The following is a 23,963-nucleotide window of genomic DNA, read 5'->3' as shown; positions in this document are numbered from 1 at the left end:
GGGCTCTTCCACAGTCTGAGCTTTAGGGTGGGGACCAGGTGTTATCCCTGGACCCCAACACCACGCCTAGTACATAGACACAATTAACTATATGCCTGATTGTCCATCTCTTTAGCGTCCACATTCTGCTTTTGGGTTCATGGCTGATGTGATTCTGTGCTGGCATTGGACAGCTTTGGCTGGACTATACTGTGGGCTACCTTGTGCATATCCTCTGATCCTTTGTGCAGTACTTTTTAAGTCTCCCCGGACCAGCAATGAGGGTGCGCAGGCTCTAGCATGATATGGCTGAGTGGAGCCATGGCAGCTGCAGGGATGTCAGGACTGGGTCCAGCCATCCTCACTTGCCCCTCAATGTAGACTTGACCTATGGCTTTCAGCACTAAACACAGAGCAGAACAGTGCAAGCACACCAGGCAGGGTGGGATGGGAGAAAGAACACATAGTTTAGGTAAAAGATGGAGGTCTTAGTCATTGCCCTTTCAATTACTAAGTGTGAATTTGAGTAGTACATATATTAACGAAACTCTATGAGCCATTAGTTTTTTGTTTTCATCTGTTAAGTGAAAAATTTTAAAAAATTTTATTTCATGGGGGTGGTAGTGTGACTCAAATGAAAGACTGTGGGAAGAAAAAGCACTTTGTAAACTGTGGAATGTAATTATATGTCTTTCAAACTTGGATCCACCTGTAAATAAGAGTTACTCAAAACTCGAGAGAAAATCTTCTCATTGGTGCTTTTTCCAAATACACACACACACACACACACACACACACACACACACACCCTCACCCTCACACACCTCTTAAGGAAGAGATGGTTAGAAAAAAAATCACTTTCTGATGACCAAATGTGAGTATAAAATCTTATTTATATTGGAATCAACACAGGCAGTCTCCAGTTATAAAGTTATAGTTCCTGTTCAGAGTGTCACAAAGGAGCAAGAAGCAGCCCCAAATACTGTCCTCCATAGGAACTGACCACCTTAACCCTTGATCCAGGAAACATGGTGACCACAGATCCTGTAAAGCTCCTTGGGGAATATATTCTACTTATTTGTTAGGAAATATTTGTTAGAGAAAAATGAATTTACTCAAAAAGTATTAATGAATTCACCAAACCTGGGTTAATGAAAGCACCACTATAACATTTGATGTGTTTTCAAGTCAGAAAGTATATATAGTACATACCTACTAGTTAAAATTTTAAAAATTGGAATTAAAAACTTCAACAGTGCTAAATGCTGATCAGGATATGAGGAGCCCCTAGAACTCTCAGGAATGCCAAATAGCATAACGATTGTGTAAAAGTTTGGCAATTTCTTCTAAAGTTTAATATTCACTTGTTATAAGGCCTAGTAGTTACACTAAATTCCAAAAGAGCCAAGAGAAATAAATACACATGTCTACAAAAAAATCTATATGTGGATATTTATAGCAGCTTAATTCGCAATTGCCCAGAGTTGGGAACTCAAATGTCCATCAACACGTCAAGACACAACCATTCAACAAAACACTGCTCAGTAATAAAAAGGAATGAACCAAGAGTGTGAGACCAAATCTCAAACACATTAAAAATGAAAGTAGGAAAAAATAAAAAGCTATATACTGTAGGATTCTGTTGGTATGACATTCTGGCAAAGTTGTGTGAAAGAGAGAAACACATCGGTGGTTGCCAGGGCTTGAGGATGGAGGGAGGGGATTTCCCGCAAAATGGCCCTGCGAGATCCTTGAATGAGTCAAGCAGTCCAGAGCTTACATATCTCAATTTTCCTAGTTCCTGGAAGACTTCTGTGATATCTTGTGGTCTCCCCACCAAATTGCTGGGGTGGAGACAGAACCTGGGTTTAAATATCAGCTTCCCAACTTTCTAGCTAAGTGACTTTAAAGCAGTCACTTAATCTCTGTTGGAAAAACAAACCTATCAGTTTCACCTACTATACACTCATAACAGATCATTTCTGAGATGCATAGGTGTTTCCCCACAAGCAAACAATTCTGTAGCAGTGGACACCAGCTGGGTGTCCTCGAATTTGATTCAATTCTGACACTTATCTACTGGGAGTTAGCATCAGATCCCACAGGTTGGGGGCTCAGTCCCTAAAACTGCTCTTCCCTCTATCTCCCTTTAGATGCCAGTCACAAAGTCTCAGGTAGCTTCACCTGTTCTTCTCACTGACTGGTTATAAAAATCAATGTTTCTACACCCACCTTCCTTGGGCTCCATTAATTACTTTGAATGGCTCTCAGAACTCGGGGAAAAACTTGTGTTTACCGGTTTATTATAAAGGATGTTACAAAGGATGGAGGTGAAAGATGCACAGGGTGAGGTACTGGAAAAGGGCTTGGACTCCCCGGCCCTCTCCTGGCATGCCACCCTCCAGGAACCTTCACATGTTCCGTCACCCAGAAGCTGTCTAAACCCCTTTGGGTTTTTAAAGTTTTAAAAGATTGTGTTGAGAACCAAGCAAGGCCTAAATGTTCAGATTCTTTCTGGCCTCTGAGTAGCATTCCTCTCTCCAGAGTTTGGGGCAGGACCCTCCAGAACGGAGATCTTGTGACTATCAAGGTAATTAAGAATTTTTTGTTTTGTTTTGTGTACCAGAGATTGAACTCAGGGGCACTCACCCACTGAGCCACAACCCTAGCCCTATTTTGTGTTTTATTTAGAGACAGGGTCTCACTTTTTAGTTGCTCAGCCATGTCGCCATTGCTGAGGCTAGTATTGAACTCATAGTCCTCCTGTCTCAGCCTCTTGAGCCGCTGGAATTATAGGTGTGTGCCACTGCACCCAGCATGAGCATTTCTTTAAGCCAGCTCCAAGACAAAAGGGCAGAGGAGGATTAGTTTCTATAACTTACCTTGGTAAGAGAAATTCTAGATACAATTTCACAGATTGTGTGACCATCCTTGGGGAGGGTGTTATAAGCCAGAATGAAAACCAAAAAATATTTACCATCATACTCTTCAAACCTCCTTTTCCCTCTAGATCCTTCACATGAATGTTGAAGAGTGTTCAATGAGATTAGTATAAAGCATGTTGCCTGGTTAACCACTTTCCCTGATAAAAGAGTTAAATAATGTCAAAAACCACCAAATGGCCTTCTTGACTATAGCCCTAAATGCATTACAGTTTGCTGGCGAATCCAGGCTCTAGAGAAACAACCCTCAAGATGATCCATGAATGTGTACCTGACCTCTAAAGAAAGCTCTTCACTCATTCCTTATTTAATTCCTATAATGCCCTGGGCTCCAGAAGGAACTCTCAGCTCCAACCTAGTCAATGTCTTTCTAATCTATCCTTTATATGTGGCTGATGCCAATGGATTTAAGACCTCCCATTCAAGAGGGCCTGCTTAATTCTTCAATCTGTTTTTCATTTCCCTAGTCTTCTCTGTACATTCTTACAAACTTAAATGCCTGTTACCAATTCCACACAGGAATTCTGCCTAACACCATGAAAGTTTTTGATGTCACAATTACATTCAAACCTGAAAATCAACCTTAATGTGGGAAAAATAAGGACTAGGAAAGACTTCTGAGCACTTTGTGAGACATGCAGAATAAGTTGCTAAAAGACATGTATTTATTTATCCAATGATTTCATGAGCATCTGTGATAGGATTACTTCCCTGTCCAAGCTGTTCTCAAGATGAAATAAAAAGGAGCCACCACAGGTAGGGAAGCAAAAACGAATGACCAAGCAGAGACAGGAAAAAAAAAAAAAAAAAAGCAAAGCCTTTCAATATGCTTTCCAAGTTGGTCCCCAACTTTTTAGTGACTTAGTTCACTGGTAATGAGTACAGCTGCAGCTCTTTCTGTCCTCACACATTTGTCCTAAGATTCTAGAGAACACTGGTTTGTAATTTTAGATATTCAAATTAAGGCAATTCTGAGATGTCACTGCTGGAAAGTGTCAAAGGGAAAAAACACCAAGCCTCTTGAGCCTCCTCCTTTCCCACAGCTAGGATTCTTCACAGTCCACTTTCCTCAGAGAATGATTGCAAAGGAATTTCTTTCAAAGTACTGAACTTCTTTGGAAGAAGAGATTTACATTTTAAATGTTTTTTTCCCCTTTAAAAATTCCATTTAGTTACTATTGTCAATTTTTGTTTTTCAATTTCCAATTCCTGGCACAGCCTATTCACAATGATTTCTAAGCAAGTACTTCTATACATGGGATCATTTTTATTTCTTCTTAAGGCGATTGGAGATAAATGCCGGGAACAAATTCAGGCAGGGGAAAAGCCGCACATTATTCTTCTGAATGTGCCAAAAGCAGCGAACGTGCCCAATGTTGGATTATCTTCTGCCAACTAGCTCAGATAAGTAAACAGGGCCAGAAAGCTTGATGTGCTATTCCCCCACGGGGATAGTTTTTCTTTCTGGCTATAACAGTTCCAAAGATAATTCTTTTGTAATGGAATCATAAGAGCTTTTCTCTAATCTGCATAAAAGTTACTCTTCACAGGAGGATTTGAAGATCCTACTCCAGTGAGTTTGGTCTGATGTTACCCATTACAGCAAGTATGGAAAGCAGGTTGGGCCTTTGTGTAGTTGCAAATGAAGAAAGATGCTGTCCAGAAATAGCACATTTTCCTCCCTCTTCTGTAGCCCCAGGGTTGATCCAATGAGCTTCCGTTATTTTTCTATGAGTAACGTTCTCCATTTTTCTTTCAGTTCACTTTCCTCTGTATCCCCCATTGTTTTAAAGGGCTTTAAAAGGCCCATTAGAGTAACCTTCCTGTATCTCCTTCCTTCACAGGCATTATCTGCAGTGCATCTCTGCTGGGCTGTCTGAGTAGACATTAGTTACATATTCTCTCACCAGTCCTTTGTGTTCCAATTGCATTGCTGGAAAACATTCATTTCCTGTCAATTTCCATGTGAACTAGTATCGTCCAGCAGAGCTCACCTTTTGTTGTCTTCCAGCACTAGATGATGTAACACATTCTATTTCTGTTTATCACACTCCAGGTTGAGAATGACCTATTCTAAGGCTTGTCACCTCCCCTCCTTTGGATCAGTTTGGGATTAAGTTTTTTCCATTATCTCCACCATCCTATTTCTGGATATCTTGAAGAGCTTTTCTTGTTGTTTTTGTTGTTGTTGTTTTGGTACTGGGGACTGAACCTAGGCAAACATAACCACTGAGCCACATCCCCAGCCCTTTTTTGTATTTTATTTAGGGACAGAGTCTCACTGAGTTGCTTGGTGCCTCGCCTTTGCTGAGGCTGGCTTTATACTCTCGATACTCTTGTCTTAGCCTTCTGAGCTGCTGGGAATACAGGAATGTGCGATTTTCTTGGTTTGAACCTTAGCTTTTGGCTAACGACAACTGGAGGAACATCTGTATCACCAACCCAAACAGTATGCAATTGGATCTGCTTTTTAGCAATCTTGTTTGCTACCTCCTCTTTCTTGCATTCAAACTTCTTAAACTCTTTATGTGTTAGTTCTTTCAGGATTTTCTTGGGTGCTGACAAGTGTTTGCCCAGACTGGGAACTCTGTTAACTTGCTTCCTTGTACAATGACCATATAGTATGTGCCAGAGGTCCTGCACTCAGGAAGCTATCTTCTAGTATAAAACCTTGTGGTATGTAGCCAGATTGATAAATATAGTTTAACTGGGTGGCAGCTCTGGGCATGGAAAAAATGGTCATTTCTGCCTTGCTCATGGTCCATGCCAAGCACTCTATTATTAGCTCAATGTACAGCACATGGTACCAAATCACTATTTGTCTGAGAAGTGTTATTTTTGGTGAGACCAGGGATTGAATCCAGGACTCTGTGTATGCTAGGTGAGTGCTCCTCCACTGAACGGCATTCCCTAGCCTGTTTACACTACAAAACCTTTAAAATATTGTATCTGAAAATGTTTGGGTTAAAAGAGACTAAAGAGGCTTGACAACTAAATACAATACTTTTATCCTTGGATATAAAATAAAATAGCTATCAAGGCCATTATTGGGAATTTTGATCAGATAATATCATCAGTGTTAAACTTCTTGAGTGTGATCATTTTATCATGGGAACAGAATATTATTTCAAAATATCAGGTATGACATGCCATAATGTAACTTACTCTCAAATAATTCAGAAAGAAATATTTACCTACAGAGAAAGAAGTCCACACACACACACACACTCGGGAATAGGGAAAGGAATGTGGTAAAATGTTAAATTTGAAGTGACAGGAATACAGATAGGTGTTCAGTGTGTAATTCTTGCATTGTTTTTTCTGTAGCTTTGACATTTTTCAATAGAAAAAGTTGAGGGGGAAAAAAGGATTAAAAAAAAATTATACTTTAAAACTACCCCACTCTTTGGAGAGAGAGAGAATAACTCACAAATCAGTTCAGAAACCAAACACAAATACTTCTTTATTTATGGGATATCATTTTACATCAATTCCATTAAAACCTAAAACCAGTTTGCTGTACTCAAGTTAGGTGGCATAACAGTATTTTAGTTAAGCTGGGAGTCACAGGACTTGCACACTTTTATGAATGTAATGCAAATACTGACGACACGAAGCATTCACAGTTATAGGTTAGCTGCTGTTCATTTAACAGTAACCCCCAATAGAAATTATTTTATGAAAAAAGCAACCCACATTTTGGTCTCATTTACAGATACCCAACATTTCAGTTGGTCAATGAATTCTATACATTTATTATACAACATATGAAAGAATAAAGGATAAGGCGTACAGAGGTATTTCAGCAGTTGTAAGAATAAAAACCAAGGGCAAAAACTAACTTTTAAAGCTTTCTGTATAAACTTCAAAAGCACTGCTAGAATGGAGACTGAGAGGCAACAGAAATCTGTTGTTAAACCAGAAATCTAGAGGTCTGTCTAGTCAGATTATAAAAACTTCAGAGAGTCATGCTTCAAAAAGATGCACGTAACATTATAGTGGATGTTTGTAACAAATTAAACAATGAAATTTCTGACCTACTGCAGCAGTAAACAAGTAAAAGTTGTATTCCCCAACAACAGAGTATTGCAATATGGAGTTGAGTTCAAAACACAAGGGAAGAGAGATAGGGTGTAGACTCAGGTACTAAAGAAAACCCAGAAGAAGGCACCCTAATTTATTTAACATTAGCCCATGCATAAGTGCTTGATGACTGTTCAATTCTGTGTGACTGAGGCAAATTTTTAAGAAGTGTCTGACCCCCTTTTCTCCCCTTCAAAGTAATTACATAAAAATCAAGGAAACAAGGGCAAGCACTCTGTACCAGCAGTCACAGAGGTTTTTTTTTTTTTTTTCCCAAGAAAGTTTATAGATGATATGGAGTTTTCTAACTATGCAAGATTATCCCTTTGGAATACTTAGTTTAGTATCACATGAGATACTTGTTTTTACTTGAGAGTTCTTCTTATCACCAAAATGTTTACTGTGGATGAAATGAAAAATCTTCCCTTCATAACAACTTTTTTATTTTGGAATAACTGTGCTTAGTGTTTAAAACAAAACTCTTGATGCTAGCACGTTTAAAATAATTTCATCTATGATTTAGATATGTTTTGCATAAAACAATAAGGGATCAAATTTAAGAATTGTGGCCTTTAAAGTGTGATTTTTATGCTTCATTGGGGTACATCTGAAAATGATCTGCCTATGGCTAGTCAACACTGTATGACACACGCATTAACCCTTTTCAACATGTCAGTCTGAATAGCTGTTGTTTGCCATCAACATTTTCTATTCTTTCCAGATATTAATGTATGCAAATATTCATTTGTAAAGTTAAAAGTGAGACTACAAACAAGGAATGGTTAAGTATGCTTAGTCACTACTGAGTTTTTTAAACTTGTGGTTTATTTCACAGCAAACCAAACCTTATTATTTGGTAGAAAAAGGAAGTAGTTGCATTCTACCACATCATGATTTTGTATATGCACACACACTGTATATACATACAAAATTTCTGTCTTTGGTGGTTTAGTTAGGGAAAAAGAAATATGAAAATCTGAACACCGTTTGCAAAGAAACTGTAAAACAGTGGTCAAGAGTAGCATTGTCTGTGTGCTTTACTCATTTAATGCCATTGAAAAGTTCACATTTAACTGAAAAGATTTTTTTGGCCAATAATCCAAACATCTTCCAATCATTACATGCTCATGCCTGGATCTTTCTTACAACTACAGCATCACTTGTTCAAATGCACCATTAGCTCTTCACTTGGTTAAATCATTAGACTTTTGTGTTTTCACAAAACTTTAGGGACTGAGTTAGTCACTCAATAGCACCAGATAGTTAGGGTGAAAACATGTTATCTATACATTTCCTCAAGAAGGCAAGGTAAAAAGAAAAGGAAAGAAAGAAAGAAAAAAGACATAAAATACAAACCTAAAAATACCATCCCACTTACTCATTTCCTCATCCATATAAATAATGGCTATCACCCTTCAGTACAAATGACTCAGGTAATGACAAGTGGCCCCTCCAGGAAAGGTCCTACTGTATGATAGGATTAGCTCAATGCTGGTGGTCTGATGTCCACTGCCTGCAATGGACACGCTGCCAGGAAAAGCCTAGCATGAAAGAAACAAAGAAAACAAAAGGAAACAGCACTCACTTATAGTATACCTTTTCCCAAAAAAACAAGGAAATCAGACACCATGAAAGCTTAACTAAAAATTCAAGCCACAATTAAAAGTGCTCTGCAGTTATAAATTGCCAGCAAACCAGTAGGTTTTCATGGGGGAGGCAAAATAAATTTGACTTTGAGTGGCACAGAAAGCATCAGCAGACCAACACTGGCTACAAGAATGCAAAGGGCGGGGTAGGAGGACCACTGAAGAAAGTTCATGAGAATTTAAACCCCAAATTTCAAAAAAGGTGCATGTTAATTTGTTCCTTTGTACCTATATTCAACCTACTATAGTTTTAACATTAAAAAAAAAAAATTCTATACCTTGCATGGTGGAAATGATCTGTGGCATGTTACCTGTCTAAGTAGTCAAATAGTTATAACTTTTGTCATTTTAAAAAGCTAATATTGTCAAGTAAACCAAATGATATTTGGCATATGCCATGGAAAAGTTATGACTCCTACCTCCTTCCAGAAGTTGGCCTCTTAAAACAGTACGGTTAATTCTGGCAATGTTTGCTTATGGTAACAGTTGTTTTGTCTTGTTTTCTGAAATGCTACATTTGAGACCAAATAAAGTATAACTGGTTCATTTGAAAAAAGGGACTAGAAATATGCCACAAAATTATTTTTACAATACATTTTTGCAGAAATAATCTCTAGGTGAAGCTTTTTCTTTTTATACACATATACAAAATTTAAACAGCAATATACACATAATCACAGTGAGGACGTTGGCAAATTCACCAATCTGTAGTGTAAATAACAAACTGCAAAGCAGCCTTCCAAGAGAACAATGCTACACAGCAAGCAGAGCTGGCCCATCAATAGCAAACACCAAAACATCCCTGCGAAAGGGAGACAGTGCAAGAAAAGCAGCATGCGCTTTGATACAAACAGCAATTTATGGCTAATGGGTGACATAACTGTGGTAACAGTGACTCTCTCGCTGCTATGCATAAAGTCCTAGGACATCTGTTTGTCTTTATACCACTCCACGAACTCGTCCAATAAAACTGGCCCTGGAGAGAGAGGGAAAAAAAACAAAACAAAACACAGTGGCTCTAAGGCTTTTCTTGGGGAGGCAGGCAGGCTATGTCCAAGGATGTGGGAGAGGGAGGGAGGGGACACTCTGCACCCAGTACTCACATGCTCCATCTTCATCATAGTTGCTGAGGTCAAGATTAATTGTTCTGCTGAATTCCAGCACATTGCACCACTGGTCTTTGTTAATCACTTTATATTTTGATTGCTGATGGAGGGAAAAGGAATATGATTACACTTAAAATGAACAAGTGAGACAGTTTCAATTCCTGTATGAACTTAATAAACTTCATGTAGAGCTAATCCTTTCCATTTCAAACACTGATGCAGGAGGAAGCAAGGGAGAGCAAGAGTAGAATTTAAGATGATAATTTTCCTTACAAAATATGGGGCAGGGGGTGGGGGGTGGGGAGTGGCAATTCAAGGTGGCAAGAACATCAAAGAAACACAATTTCATATTCCTAGAAGTGAAATTTCTATACTGTGGAAGCTCTTTTATGTAAAATGGCAATGCTACAAGAATTAAGAGAGAACTTATAAATTTATGCAAAGCACTCTATCCAGTCCTTGGCACAAAGTGTTACATAAAGAGTAGCTCCCCTTAACAATCCTCAACATGACCAGCACAGCTCACTGCCAAGCTGCTGGCTTGAAGCACATGCAGCGGTGGGTCACTTGATGAGAACTTGTTAGTGACCTCAGAACTGGGGGCTCTTGCCACTGAAGAAAATTACTATTCAAATAATTAAGAACTTGAATCTGATCATAAAAGAAACCGGAATAGCTGTGAAGTAGTTCCTCAAATCCTCTTAGACAAGAAATATGCTATATAGGCTTTTTAAAAAATACAGTATTCCTAAACATAGATTTTAAAATAAAATCCACAACCAATAATTTTTAACTCCTCACCACTAAAACATAGGAAAATACAAATGCATAAAAAACAAAGAGAATTAATTAAGTCAATAGTTTTGAGGATATAAACATAAGAAAAGCTAGAATCAAAGTATCACTGTCTCCTTTTAAAAGAAAATGCAAATTTGTTTAAGAGCAAAGCATAGACTACAAGTTTACCTTTCTAAGCAAGTGGAATCAAAGAACAGTTTGAAACAGCTAGTAATGATCCTGGGATTGTGCAACATCAAGTTTCCTCACAGCCAGGTCTTTCAGTAAGGACCCTTCACACTCAGCTCAACTCCTGCTCAGTATACTAAAATCGAGAACCTAGTTCCATCTTTGTTCCAAATAGTGAGCTTGTATCTCACAGGGTTGTCAGAGAAATGACAACAGACTGGACATGGAGGGGACCATCATATAAATAAATAAATACTTACATTAAAACCAGTTTTTACAACTTTCTTGAGTCTCAGAGATAACAGTCCTCAAAGAATTCTATCAATTGTTAGGTTCTTCTGGACCGTTGTCCAGTTGTCAGAAAGATTATTAATGCAAGAGGGAAGCTGGAGTCAGGGAAGATCTAGGATTTTCTCCAAGACCCAACAACGTCTATGGTGTTCTTGCAAGCAAGGGGCATTTTTAAAAGGGCTTGGGGCAAGAGGGCAAGGAGAATGCCATAGACAGCCCAAGTAACTCAAATATTTCAGACACTTCCAGGTGCAGCAGCAGGACATTTCAACAAAACCAGCTCCTCATAACCAGCAGCTCAAAAATTCTGATCATCAATACTTAAAACAAACAAAGATTGATGGAGTAGTGCTGGTTGTTTCTAATACACATCTGAAGAAAATTTAAAATGAAGGCGACACTGTCAGTTTTCTCAATACAGAACTTAAGTTGATCTAAATTCCCCAAGTGACTTGGAGATAAGAGTAAATAAGAACAGATTACAAACTAATTTTGGTAAGAAGGCAGATGGCTGTTTTTTTAACTTTTGCTTATAAATCAAAGCTGGAAATTCATCTAAAGCCATTAAATAAAGAAAATGTTGTTTTTCTATTGTTATAAAGAGCAGGCAACTAAGCAGCCATGAAGCTTTTAAAACTGGGCTCATACAAAATAAATTTTAAAAAAGAAAAAACTGGGCTGAGAGGGGCGAGGCAAGGACAGAGCTGCAGCCGCACGTGATACACTGTAAGGCAGAATGAGGCTCCGCCAAGCAACGCGGACGGACGAGCTCCAGAAGACAGGGAGTGCTGACTGACAGCAGTTATGGCACCATGTTTACTATGAGTGATAAAGTACGACAAACAAAAATTACACAGAATGGTTAAGGAAAGTATACTTGGTAGTTCTAAGCAAGCAAATATACATTTCATAAAATAACAATTTGGTACCTCTAAGAATTGGTGAAAAACTGGAAAAAGGGGCCAGATTTTTCCTAATAACAGTCCCAACATGCACTTGGCAGTGTTTATGTCTAGGCTGCGCTGGTCCTTTTCCTGTTTAACAAACAAAAACAAGGATGAGCCAGATGCCTCCAAATAATAACTTCCAATAATCCAAATTTATATTTCACTTCAACAAGAAAATTTCAAACAACTCATTTACCATACACCATAAAAAACCAAATAGAGACTAAGGCAGGGAGAAGGAGAGTAAGTAATATATAACAGAAGTCTTCATTATTTTGATATTATATAAATTTATTGTAAGAAAGATTCATGTCAATTGAATGATTACCCTAATGCAAAATTAATTATGTAGCAGTATCTACAATCATTTCATTGAATAAATAAAAATCTATAACTAACTTGCTTGACACTTACGATAATTATAAAAATCATAATTGTTGATCCTGAAGCCTATACTTAACTAAATGGAGTGTAAAGGTTTGATTGCCATGCTTAGAAATCAGGTTTCCTTAATAAAAATCATTTTCTCAACAATTTTATTTCATGGGGTAAATATTTTTCTTGTACCTAAACATGCTGGAATTAAATTCCACTTAAAATAAATGCTGAGCCCTGGAGATTCTCTCCTCATCAGAGGATGTATTCAGCCACCTGTGCTGGGGGAAAGCAGGATGTCTATCATTAAAATCCTTCTTACCTTGGATTTCTTAGCAGATTGTCCCTAACGAGTAACCAAGTGAAAGACATTTCATAAGGAAACCACAAAAGAAACAAAGGTAGATTATGTTCACTCATCTTTTGCAATTAAAGATCCTAATTTCTCATTTCATCTTTCTTATAAGTTTCCATTTTAGAACTACAAATGGGCAGTTTACATGAAAGGAATCGAGAGGGTCTGGGACCACAATATACCTTACACATCCAAAGCTAGCCTCCATGTAGTACCTGAACTGTTGAAGAAATTTACAAGAGTATTACAAAGGAAGGATGTGCTTGGCTACCCCAAATGTGCAATTTAAATGCTCACCACATTAAGGGAGGATGCTGTGACCACCCTCATCTGTCACATATGCTTTATATCACACATACTTTCCAACTCCACCAGTGAAGTGCTCTTTGGTGCACAGTAAATTTCTACACAGGGTACTGACTTTAAAAGAGAACTTAATCAGTGAATGTTAAGAGCCTCACACAATAGCAAATGAGGGAGATGAAGATACAGAAACATGCTGCTAAGGAAAATGTCTAATAGGTCTGTTTTGTTCTTAGTCAAATAGTATAATGGTCAATTCAAATGGCACTGTGTCACCCTTCTCTGTTAGAGGCCACCCAACTCAAATCTGATGATGGCAGGGGCATCCCAATTCCACAATTCTACACAAACAGGAGGCCTCTTTCTCACAGCCTTCTCTGCCTGTCCCTTGGCCATGCAGATGGTCCTGCTAGGGCTGTAGTATTCACAAAGGAGAAGAGGACAGTAGAAGAGGTGACTTAGATTGTCTTTTACCAAACAAGCCTCATTGGCTTGCTGCATTTGTGCTTATGCTTCTGTGAAACACTGTGAAAGCAAATGGGAAACATCCCTTAGCCTGTAACAGGTGTGGCAGACAGCAACAGCACACCACACCATGAAGCAATCCACAAGAAAAATGAGTAAATTGTTGAGAAGCACACGCGGCACCACAGGACCAGGCCAAAGTCCATTTGTCAAACAAAAGTTCACGAAGCACTGGGCTGATGACAGTGGTGCTCTAAAGAGCTTTCCTTTGCAGAGTTTGTCATCATTCACCAAATCCCCAAATCTCTAGTCTGGCTGTGAAATATACCGGGCCTTCTTCCATCATCATCAGTGCCTATGCCCCCATCACAACAGACAAACACTAAGGTGACAAAAAAGAAAAGAGATACAAAAGGACCTGGACAGACTCTTTGCAACAATATAATCATCCGACAAACTGATGATCATGAAGGATTTCAACGCGTGTTTGGCAGTGATGCCAGAACATGGAGGAAAGGCATCAGACTCACAGGACCGGAGAGCTGAACAGCACTCACTCACTCCTGCTCTGCAGGGTGCCAGCCAGCAGCTCATCACTAACACCATCTTCTGCCTAGCAAATAAGAGAGAGATATTATGGATGCACTCACAGTCTGAACAGTGGCATCTCACTGACAACCAACAGTGCCTGTGTAGGGACTTGTACCTAAGTGCAAATGACCATAACCGGAAACACTCAAAAATTCCTGGGAACAACACAGTTGAGAGAGCCCACAGCAAATGCCAACTAAACATCAAAATGGAGACACTCCCCAGGGTTCTCTGACTACAATGATCCCTAAGGGAATTCTCTGCAAAGAGGTTCCAAATTTAAAAGTGAAATGAACTTCCCAGGATGCTATCAGGCAGCCATCAACATTATGGGCATGAAAAAGAAAAAAAAAAAAAAAAATCACCTTAACCATTTCAAGGAGTACAGCAAAGGAATCCAAAAAACTCTTCACAAGAAATTAAAATAGTACACTGTGCACATCAATCCTGTAACCTTCTGTTCATGCAGCACCGAGAAGTAAGGGACAGACCAACAGATTTCTGCATCCCAAGGTCAGTATCCAAGCAGAAAGTACCTTGAGAAAGCCTGCCAAGAGCCAGCCAGCATTTCCAGAAGACCCATCCAGGTTAAAGGAGAGGGAAATGAAGACTTTTCTTCCTATCTGTCTCTTAATACAAAATTTATATGTGTTTACTAAACCTTAATTTTCTAAGATAAATAGAAAAAATAATTTTGAGTCATTTCTCAAATAATAATAGAAAATGAACTATTTTGGACAAACTAATCCTGTACAATACACAACCAGATTCTCACTGTCCTCCTTAAACATGGATTAAAGGCACAGCAGGATGGAAGGGATCAGGCCTTTAACAGTGCAGCTAAAAATCAAAGGATCCCATTAGAAATAGTGGAAGAAGTTATATTTTATATGTGGAATAAATGCACCCCTGAAGCTGAAGACTAACAACAAACAATGTGGGATAGAGAATAAAGAGGTTTTATTAAGGTCTGATTTAGAACTCTAATTCTTCAAAAAGTGCCTTTGTTTACATAAGACTGTTCCAGTGCAGTTCTTTCCTAAAGTGGAACAAATGAATTAAAAAATAAAAATGGAAATGAAATTTAAAAAGTTAATTATAAATATTAAATGTAAAGTATGTCACAAAATGGATCTTTAAATATTTAGGCATCTGTATCTGCTCTAGAGACCCCTAACTGTTCCAGGTGATCTACTTCCAATTTTCATTAAGTTTTAATAGTTTGAAAATTATATGCAAAAAGAAGAACCTTTTATTAAAATTATAATTTTAAAAAAACAGCAGAAATAAAGTCCTGCAGCTTTTTAAGAGATACTAATTGGATTCAAGAAAATATATATTAGTTATTGTGATTCCAAAAATAAATGGTGAAGACGAAGTTAGAAATTGCATGTGAAATCAAAAGGCCTCAAAAGCCTTATGGCATGCATCACATGAGACCACAGAGAAAATGCAGTCCTTCTTAATACAGCTACCTGCATCAATAAACATCAGGTAAAATAGGCTCTCAAGGCTTCAATTTTAAACACTGTGGTTCAGTTTTAGAAACTAAAAATACAGCAAAGTAGCTTTTGCATGGGTTAAAAACAAAAAGTAAAAAAGCAAAAAGTCATAAAATCCAAAAGTACCCGCCCCTCCTGTTGGTGGAAAAAACATATCTAAAATAATTATGCTCTTAGAACTAAGCCAACAATATTTTATGAATAACAATATTTGTAAGACAATTTACTAAGCTCATTTTTTTTTTTTTTTGGTACTGGGAATTGAACCCAGGGGCACTTAACCACTGAGCCAATCCCCAGCACCCACCCGCCTTATTAATATTTTATTTAGAGACAGGGTTCTGCTGAGTTGCTTAGTATCCCACTAAATTGCTGAGGCTGGCTTTGAACTCATGATCCTCCTATCTCACCCTCCCAAGCAGTTGAGATCACAAGCGTGCACCACTATACCCAGCTAAACTCAACTCTTGACACTTCCTTTAAAACAGAAGAGAAGTCTGTTGAAAGGCACTTTGCTTATTGTTTTGTCTGGTACAATCATATTCTACTATATTTAATAAGCACTACTCTCAAAAAACAAGTCATTATTGAAACTTGAGATTTGCAACTCCCTTAGTTCTAATTATATGGTTAACTTTTACCTTGAGCCAGTGAGTGTACTGTTTCTTAAACTCTTTTAATACCATTAGGATAGGAGCAATTATAATTATTTTAAAGAAACTGAGGCAGAAGGACTTAAATAATCATCAATATATGGTAGAGATGGAATTTAAGCCAGGAATTCTGATTCCAAGCCTGAGCTCTTTCATATAATACCATCTTGCTTGCTGGGGTGGTAAAAAAGGAAGAACAATTGAAATATTAAGAGATAAACAGAGGCCAATTAGTTTAACTGCTGAGCAAATCTGAGTGGCTCTGCAACAGCCAAAGAGGAATCTTAAAACTAACAAGATTGTTAGGGGTAATGGGCCTGCAATTAAATGACTACTTCATATTACTTTTATACCTGACCTCATCTGGGCTTACCTTCTGTTTTCCTTATAATTACAATGAAATGTGAGGAGAAAGGGGTGGGAGGAGAAAGAGACACACAGAGAAGCACAGAAAGAGAGAGAGACAGAGACAGAGAGAGACAGAGACAGAGAGAGAGAGAGAGAGAGAGAGAGAGAGAATATGAATGTGTGCACACATGTGAGAGCCTGTGCTGGGGGTTGTAGAGAAAGGGAAACTAGACAATAAGTGAAAAAATGCTTCAAATTAGAAGAGAAAGTAAATCCAAATGTTCACAGACAAAAGTGAATGGCAGGAAGAATTCTCTTGATATACCAGGAATTGCTGAACACAAGACCTAGCAAGTTTCCTTAGCAAATTCTGTCAGTAACATCCATAATCATTTCTAGTTCAACTGTTATTTTTCTTGGAAGAAGAAGGTACTTTGGCTTTATGTGTCCTCTTAAATCTTCCTGAATCATCCTCAGAGACAATGAATAGAAGCCAATGGCATCTTCTGTTGGAATAGTGAGAACATCAAGAAACTAGTTTGATCTGGTAACAAACTCACTTGTCAAAAAAGCATTAGGAAAATGAATTCCCCCAGGTGTCTCCTGCGTCCACAAGACCCCTCCACATCTGACTGCTCTAAAATGCTTTGAAAAAACAAAGATGCTACCCCCCTCCCCATCTCTCATTGTTGGGCTCACTATCCTTTGCCCAGGCCTCTCCTTTGCATCCAGCAGCTTTACCTGACCCACTCTGGTCCTATTTTGGTTCACCTTAATCACTCCATCAGGGGTCCTCTCAACTTCTGTACTCCAAGCCCACAAACTTCTCATTCTGAATCTGTTCCTTTTGGTATCAGGGAAGGATTACACTGCTGGGGCTGGGGGGGGGAAGCCCTACTGTTATGTTAACGCATGGATTCTGCTCTTATCTGGTCCTTGATGTTGCTAGTCAGCACCTCACTCCACCCAACCAACATTCACCCTTCTCAAAATGCCAAGTGCCAACCTCCCCCAGACTCTCACAGTAACTGAGAATGTAAAAGAAAATCAACTGTGCTGGTACTGACTATTCCCAATCACAATGAAAAATAACTGAATTTAGTCTTTCATCTCATTCTCTTTATTCAATCTTCTTATTCTCATTAGGTCCTTTTCAAAAATGAACCAAGGCTGGCATGGTGGCATGTCTGCAGTACCAGGTACTTAGGAGGCTGAGTGGGGATGATTGCTTCACCCCAGAGATCCAGACCAGCGTGGGTAACCCCATCTCAAAAAAGAAAAAGAACCAAAGCGTGTGTGTGTGTGTGTGTGTGTGTGTGTGTGTGTGTTATTTAAAGGACTCCATGCAATAGTTTACATAATAAATATAATTTACATCGAGGGAAAAAAATCCCTATGCATGAAAACACTGAGAAAAAATCCAATTGTATGAGAGAACTGACTTTTTGGCTCTTGACATTTTTATCTCACCATCTTTCTCTAATAAGACACAACCGTGTGGTGACAGTTTTGAGTTGAGGAAGACAGCATGGCTCTGGGAGGACTCTGGCCTACATATCAAGGGCTGACCTCGTGCCATTAGCTGTTCCCTTCTCTCTTGCTCTGTTTCATCATCTGAATACTGACAAGACTGGACCAGGTTTCTTTCAGCTTGGAAGTTTCATGATTCTGTGATAGTTATAAAACTATAAATAAGTACAGTTCAAAGAAAAAATTGGGGGAAAGTAATACAAGTTTATAGCCAATTACCAGTTTTAATTGGCTACAAGGTTCAGAGGTGAGGAAAGAAATGAATACCCACTTGGGACTGTAATTTTGGTAGAGAGGTATTAGAAGGTCCATTTTATCATTTTCTGATATTACATTAGTTCCTTTTCTGATATATTAAAGTGTAATTTAGAATATTTAACATGTTATTTTATTGTTTGCAATATAGTATTTAGGATACTAAAATGGTCAAGAAGTTCAATCTTCATTAAAATTCTGATTTTTAAAAGACCTGCTGTGTTGATTATAACATATTACCTTCAGTAGTCATTTTTCTATTAGAAAAAAATATATATTGGGGGTGGAGTTGAGTTCTGCTTCCAACCAAGACCAGATTTCCCTTCTCATTTAAAACAAGCAAAAAGCTGGACAAAAGATATGAATGAAGTGCCAGCTTTCACTCTCTGCAAGAGGCAGCAAGGGACCATGACCCTTGAGAAAAATGAAACAAGGTAAGTCCTACAGGATACTAGTTTACCCTGCGTAGGCAGTTTCCAGGTTAAAAAAAAAGGAAAAGGGAAACCCAAACTGAGCCCAGCAGTCTTGCTGAGTTGGAGAAAACAGAGGTTGGAGGTCAGGGAGGCAAAGGGAACTATACTGTGTGAGGAAAAATATCAGTGAGACGGGAGGCATCAGAGAGATCTGGAGGTTTCCAGAGCAGTCTCCTTCAGTCTTGGGCTGAGGACTCATCTGCACACACACAAGGGGAAGGAACCTGACGCTGGAGAAGGATACACCACAAACAATGAGGCAGGCACTCCCAGGGCTTACAGGGGTGGGAGATAGTTCGTATTTCTACTAGCCAGCATGGAAGAATCTCAGGATATTCAGGGCACACATACAGAATAAAAGCTGCTCTGGCTCAGCCCTTTCAAAAGATCCAATTAATTCCAAGTAAGTTAACTACGCACCAGGGGGGAAAAAAATTCAACACTGTTTAAAGGACTATCAAAATCTAGTAACCAGCAATGTAAAATCCATAATACCTAAAAAAAACTAGAAAAGCAAAGAAATCGAACAGTAAGACTCATAATGAAAAGAAAAATCAACCAACCGAAAGAGACCCAGGAATGACAGATTATGAAACCAAAAGGCAAGGCTGTTAAACACTCCCTAATGAATATACTCTAGATATTCAGGGAGGTACAAGGAAACATCATGATGAAGTGAGAATTGGAAGATATAAAAAGACCCAAATAGAATCTCTGGAGATGAAAAGCATAGTATCTAAAATGAAAAATACACTGTCTGGGATAAATAGGAAATTAGATACTGCAAAATAAAAAAAAAAATAATTAATCCTGGAAGACACAGTAGTAAAAATTAACCAAAATGAACAAAGAGAAAATAAAAAGTGAACAGAGTATCAGTGCCTTGTGAAACAGTATCAAGCAATCTAACAAAAATATTTTTTGTTGTTGTTCAAGAACAACAACAACAACAACAACAACAAAAAACTGTTGAAGAAATAACAGCTGAAAGATTTCTCAACTTAATATAAATTTAAAAACTCACAGATCAAAGAGTTCAACAAATCCCAACTTAAATAAGCATAAGGAAAATAACAATGCCTGGAACATCACAACTACATGCTGAAAAGCAGTGAATAAATGCAGTCAGAAAACAAACAAAAAAGACATTATGTTCAAAGGAACAAAGATAAGAACAATAGGCTTATCATGAGAAACTAGTATACAATACAGAAGACAATGAGGAAATATCACTGAAATAATAAAATGTCAACCTAGAATACTTCTCTGAGAAGTATCAGACTAAATTCATCACCAGTAGATCTGCACTGTGAGAAATGTTGTTTTAGGCAAAAGGAAAATGATACCAGATAGAATCCAGATCTATACAAAAGGAATAAAGAGCACAGAAATGGCATCAAGTTGAGTACCTGTAACAGACATGTTTGACTATTTAATACAAAAAAGATAACATCTTGTGAGATTTATAGCAGTAAAATATGTTATAGAAGCTTTAAGTATGGGAGGGCAAATTCACATGTTCTCGTTTCTTACATGAAGAGGTATAATAAATATTCTTTCAAGATAGATGGTAAAACTTTAAAGATGAATACTGCAAAGCCTAGAGTAACCACCAAAATAATAAAATGGAGATACAGCTAATAAGGCAATAGGGGAAATAAAGTGGAATCAATGAAACTAAATACCTTTCATCCCCCAAAACACATAAATAGTAATGAAAAAACAAAAACAGATGGATAGAGGGAACATAGCAAGATGAGAAACAGAAACTTAACCATCCTAATCATTACATTAAGTGTACATGATTTGCATATTTCAATTAAGAAAGAAATTTGTAAGACCCAACTACATGCCATTTATTTAAAAAAAAAATCCACCTTAAATATAGAGAAACCAGTAAGTTAAAAGTAAAAGGAAGGAAAAAAGATGAATCATGCAAACATAATGAAAAGAAAGCTGGAGGGGGTGTATTTGTATTTGACAAAGCAGACTTCAGAACAAGGAATACTACAAGAGATAAAGAGAGATCCTTCACAATGCTAAATGGTCATTTCATCCACAGGGAACAATACTAAGTAAACTGAAGCCTAACATCTAAGCTTCAAAATACCCGAAGAAACAAACTAACAAAAGAAATGCAGAAGAAATCATTAGAAATTATAATTGGGAAATTCAACATTCCTTTCTTAGTTACTGAAAAGAACCAGTAGACAGAAATCAACAAGGACAGAAGACCTGAACAACATATCAACCAACCTGACCTAATAGTCATTTATAGAGCACTCCACTTAACAACAGCAAAATATTCTTTTCAAGTACATATCAAACATACATCACAGCAGACCATATTCTGGATCATAAATTAAATAAATTGAAATCCCAAAGGGTACATGTTCTTTGACCACCATTGAATTAAATTAGATATCCACAATGGAAAGATTATCTAAAAAATCCTAAATACTAGGAAAATAAGCAACACACTTCTAAATACCCAATGGGTCAGGAAATAAATCACAAGGTAAAATGGAAAATATTTCTAACTGAATGCAAATGAAAATTCAACATCTCAAAAACTGAGGGATACAACTAAACAAAACAAAGCAAAAAAAAAAAAAAAAGAGATTCATTAACAAATTAATCTTACAACATCCTGAAGCTGAACTGAAGTGCTATGATAATTAAACAAAGATTCAATATGGGTGGCTGTTTTCAGCATTACATAAAAGGGCTTAATTCACAAATTTTTTATGAAATCCACCTTAAAAGCAAAGAATTGTGCTGGCTGTTGTTGGTAAATGAAAGAAGAAAACGCACAGTTTCTCAACCAATCAGGAAAAATGAAGGCCTGCACCAAACTCCAAAGCCACGCAGAGGAGATATTAGGGTAACATAAGAGAAGACAGCAGAGCCTTCCAAGACAGGAAGATCTAGGAGGCTACCTAGGAGCAAAAGCATGTGGCTGGGATCCAGACAGACTGGAGATAGAGCAAGTCATGCCAGTGCAAACAGGGCTCTAAGCAAGGACCCTGGATAAGCTAAGCAATGGCAGAAAGCAAAAAGGCTGAGAGGCCAGGTGGGAGGCTCAGTGAGCAGCCTCTAATACAATTTCCCCATGACACAGGCATTGCGAGGTGAAGCAGCTTGGGACTCGACTGGGAGGCCCAGAAAAAAGCCACAGACTAGACCTGAAGTCAAAAGACCTTGGTTTAAGTTGTGGATCTACTGTCTACCAACAAGGTGACCAGCATCAAATTTTTCCACTTTTCTGAGGCCCACTTCCCTCCCTTGTGAAGTGCATGAAACCATCTCTGGCTGTCCCCGAGAGCTGCCATGAGGCTAACTGGACTGTAAATACCAGGAAGCACTTTGCTACCATAAAGGCAATGGGAAGTTATTGAAGTCTCTGGGGAACACGATGAGTGAAGGAAGAGTATTGACACCCTACTGATGTGAATGCTGGATGAAAGTAAAAAAACATGGAAACAGGAGAAATACAAGAGTGTGGGTTAGGAGTAACGAGGGCCTCAACAGGGGAGGCTGCAGTGGCATCAAGAAACAGAAGGCCAAGAGCTCCTGTAAGATGAGCCACCATGGGGTGAAGTCAGAAAAGAGTAAAACAACATGAATCTTAAAGCATAGCAGCTATCTGGGAGAGTTTTGACCCACGCTTCAAACAAAGTATTCAGAAAACAGCTGACTTAGGTGTAGGAAATATGATGCTTCTAAACGGACTTCTACCCACACCATAAACAACAGCAGACTATGGAAGGGGAGGAAAAACAACCTTCTTGTAATGAACTATTTAATCCTAGAAACTAGTATCTATTCTAAAAACATATAGCAACTAACTTCTATATACAATCAGGTACCATTTAGTCAAACACTACATCTGAATTTCACCTTATTTCTAGCATCAATGTATTTCCATGCATGTTGTGATTTTATTAGAAGGTTGCAATAAAGGAAAAATGCACTGAGGGCACCACAGAGAGCTACTAATGTGTTACTACAGAAGCATCAGCATTCACCATGGATTAAACCTTTGGTACTAAATTGGCAGAGCCAGAAAGAGTAAAAAGTGGGGAAAAAAATGATGATGCTGAAGAAAGAATAACTCATCACCAAGTTCTCTGCATTAAAAAAGAAGAAGAAGAAGAAGAATGCAATCAATCAAGAAAGTCTAGTCACTCAAATCCACTAAACACACAGACTATAGAAAACATCACTATAGAAAAAATTCTAATTGTAAGGGCTGGCTTGTGTCTGAATGACAATGCCAACTGGTGCCTGAGGATTCACTACCTATGGTGACCAGGCCAAATCATAAGCCTTACTTCACACCAAAGAACCACTGCTATCACATACTTGGACTTGACTCACTATGTAGTAAACAGGAAATAAGCTGTTTGAAATTCACACAATTTCTAAATAATATGATAGCACCAAGTGAAACTAGATTAGATGTGGTTAGCTGATTCTATCTAGTACCATGAGGGGCAAAGGTTTATCATTCTATGAGAAGAGCTTTTTCAAGTTTACCTAAGAAACATTTAAAACAGTTTATCACATGCCCATGTATGTTACTTTTATCACAAGAGCTAGTAAAGGTCAAGGTCTGCCACTATAGCTTTTTGCTTATATACCAAAATCTTTACCCAGATCAATTATTTTTTTTAAATTGTACATGTATAAAGAAATACTAACTAGCATCCTGGGAGTAACTTTTTCATGATCTTTGCTGTGGTATGTAAAAACAAACCTCAAAAGGCAATAAAAAGTGGTGGTGGGGGGGAGGGAAACATCTGGATAGGCTCCAGAGAACTCACCCGTGCAAAGTCAAATGCATATCTGTAAATAAGCTTAAAGTTTGTGGAATCATTTAATAATGATCGTAAATAATCCAAAGTATTTCTGAGTTTTTCTGTTGTATCACATCTAGGGAAAAAAGAAAACAGCAAATTACAATCTTTGTTTTGAAACTGGGACAACATAAAACACAACACCAAAGGAAGGAAAAAGAAAAAAAAAACCCTGAAGATGGAACATATCCAAAAATGATTTTTTTAAAATAAATTTCATATTTATAGACAAGTTGATAGAATAGTAAATAAGCACCTCCTTACCACACCCCTGCTTCTGGCACATTTATGTTT

At 37.9% G+C, this 23,963-nt stretch overlaps 1 protein-coding gene across 1 annotated transcript in view; it reads right to left on the bottom strand.

Annotated features, from left to right (window-relative positions):
- Positions 1 to 6,358: 6,358 nt before the first annotated feature.
- Dcun1d4 (defective in cullin neddylation 1 domain containing 4) overlaps positions 6,359 to 23,963 on the bottom strand; it is a 70,257-nt gene continuing 52,652 nt past the window's right edge. The window contains 4 exon segments of the mRNA XM_076864740.2: positions 6,359 to 9,626; positions 9,754 to 9,856; positions 11,943 to 12,047; positions 23,637 to 23,745. Of these exon segments, the coding sequence (XP_076720855.1) occupies positions 9,571 to 9,626; positions 9,754 to 9,856; positions 11,943 to 12,047; positions 23,637 to 23,745 (373 nt within the window). The 3' untranslated portion in view covers positions 6,359 to 9,570.

The sequence above is a fragment of the Callospermophilus lateralis genome, chromosome 8 (assembly GCF_048772815.1).
Source record: "Callospermophilus lateralis isolate mCalLat2 chromosome 8, mCalLat2.hap1, whole genome shotgun sequence".
Lineage (NCBI taxonomy): Eukaryota > Metazoa > Chordata > Mammalia > Rodentia > Sciuridae > Callospermophilus > Callospermophilus lateralis.
This window is presented reverse-complemented; position numbering and strand designations above follow the sequence as displayed.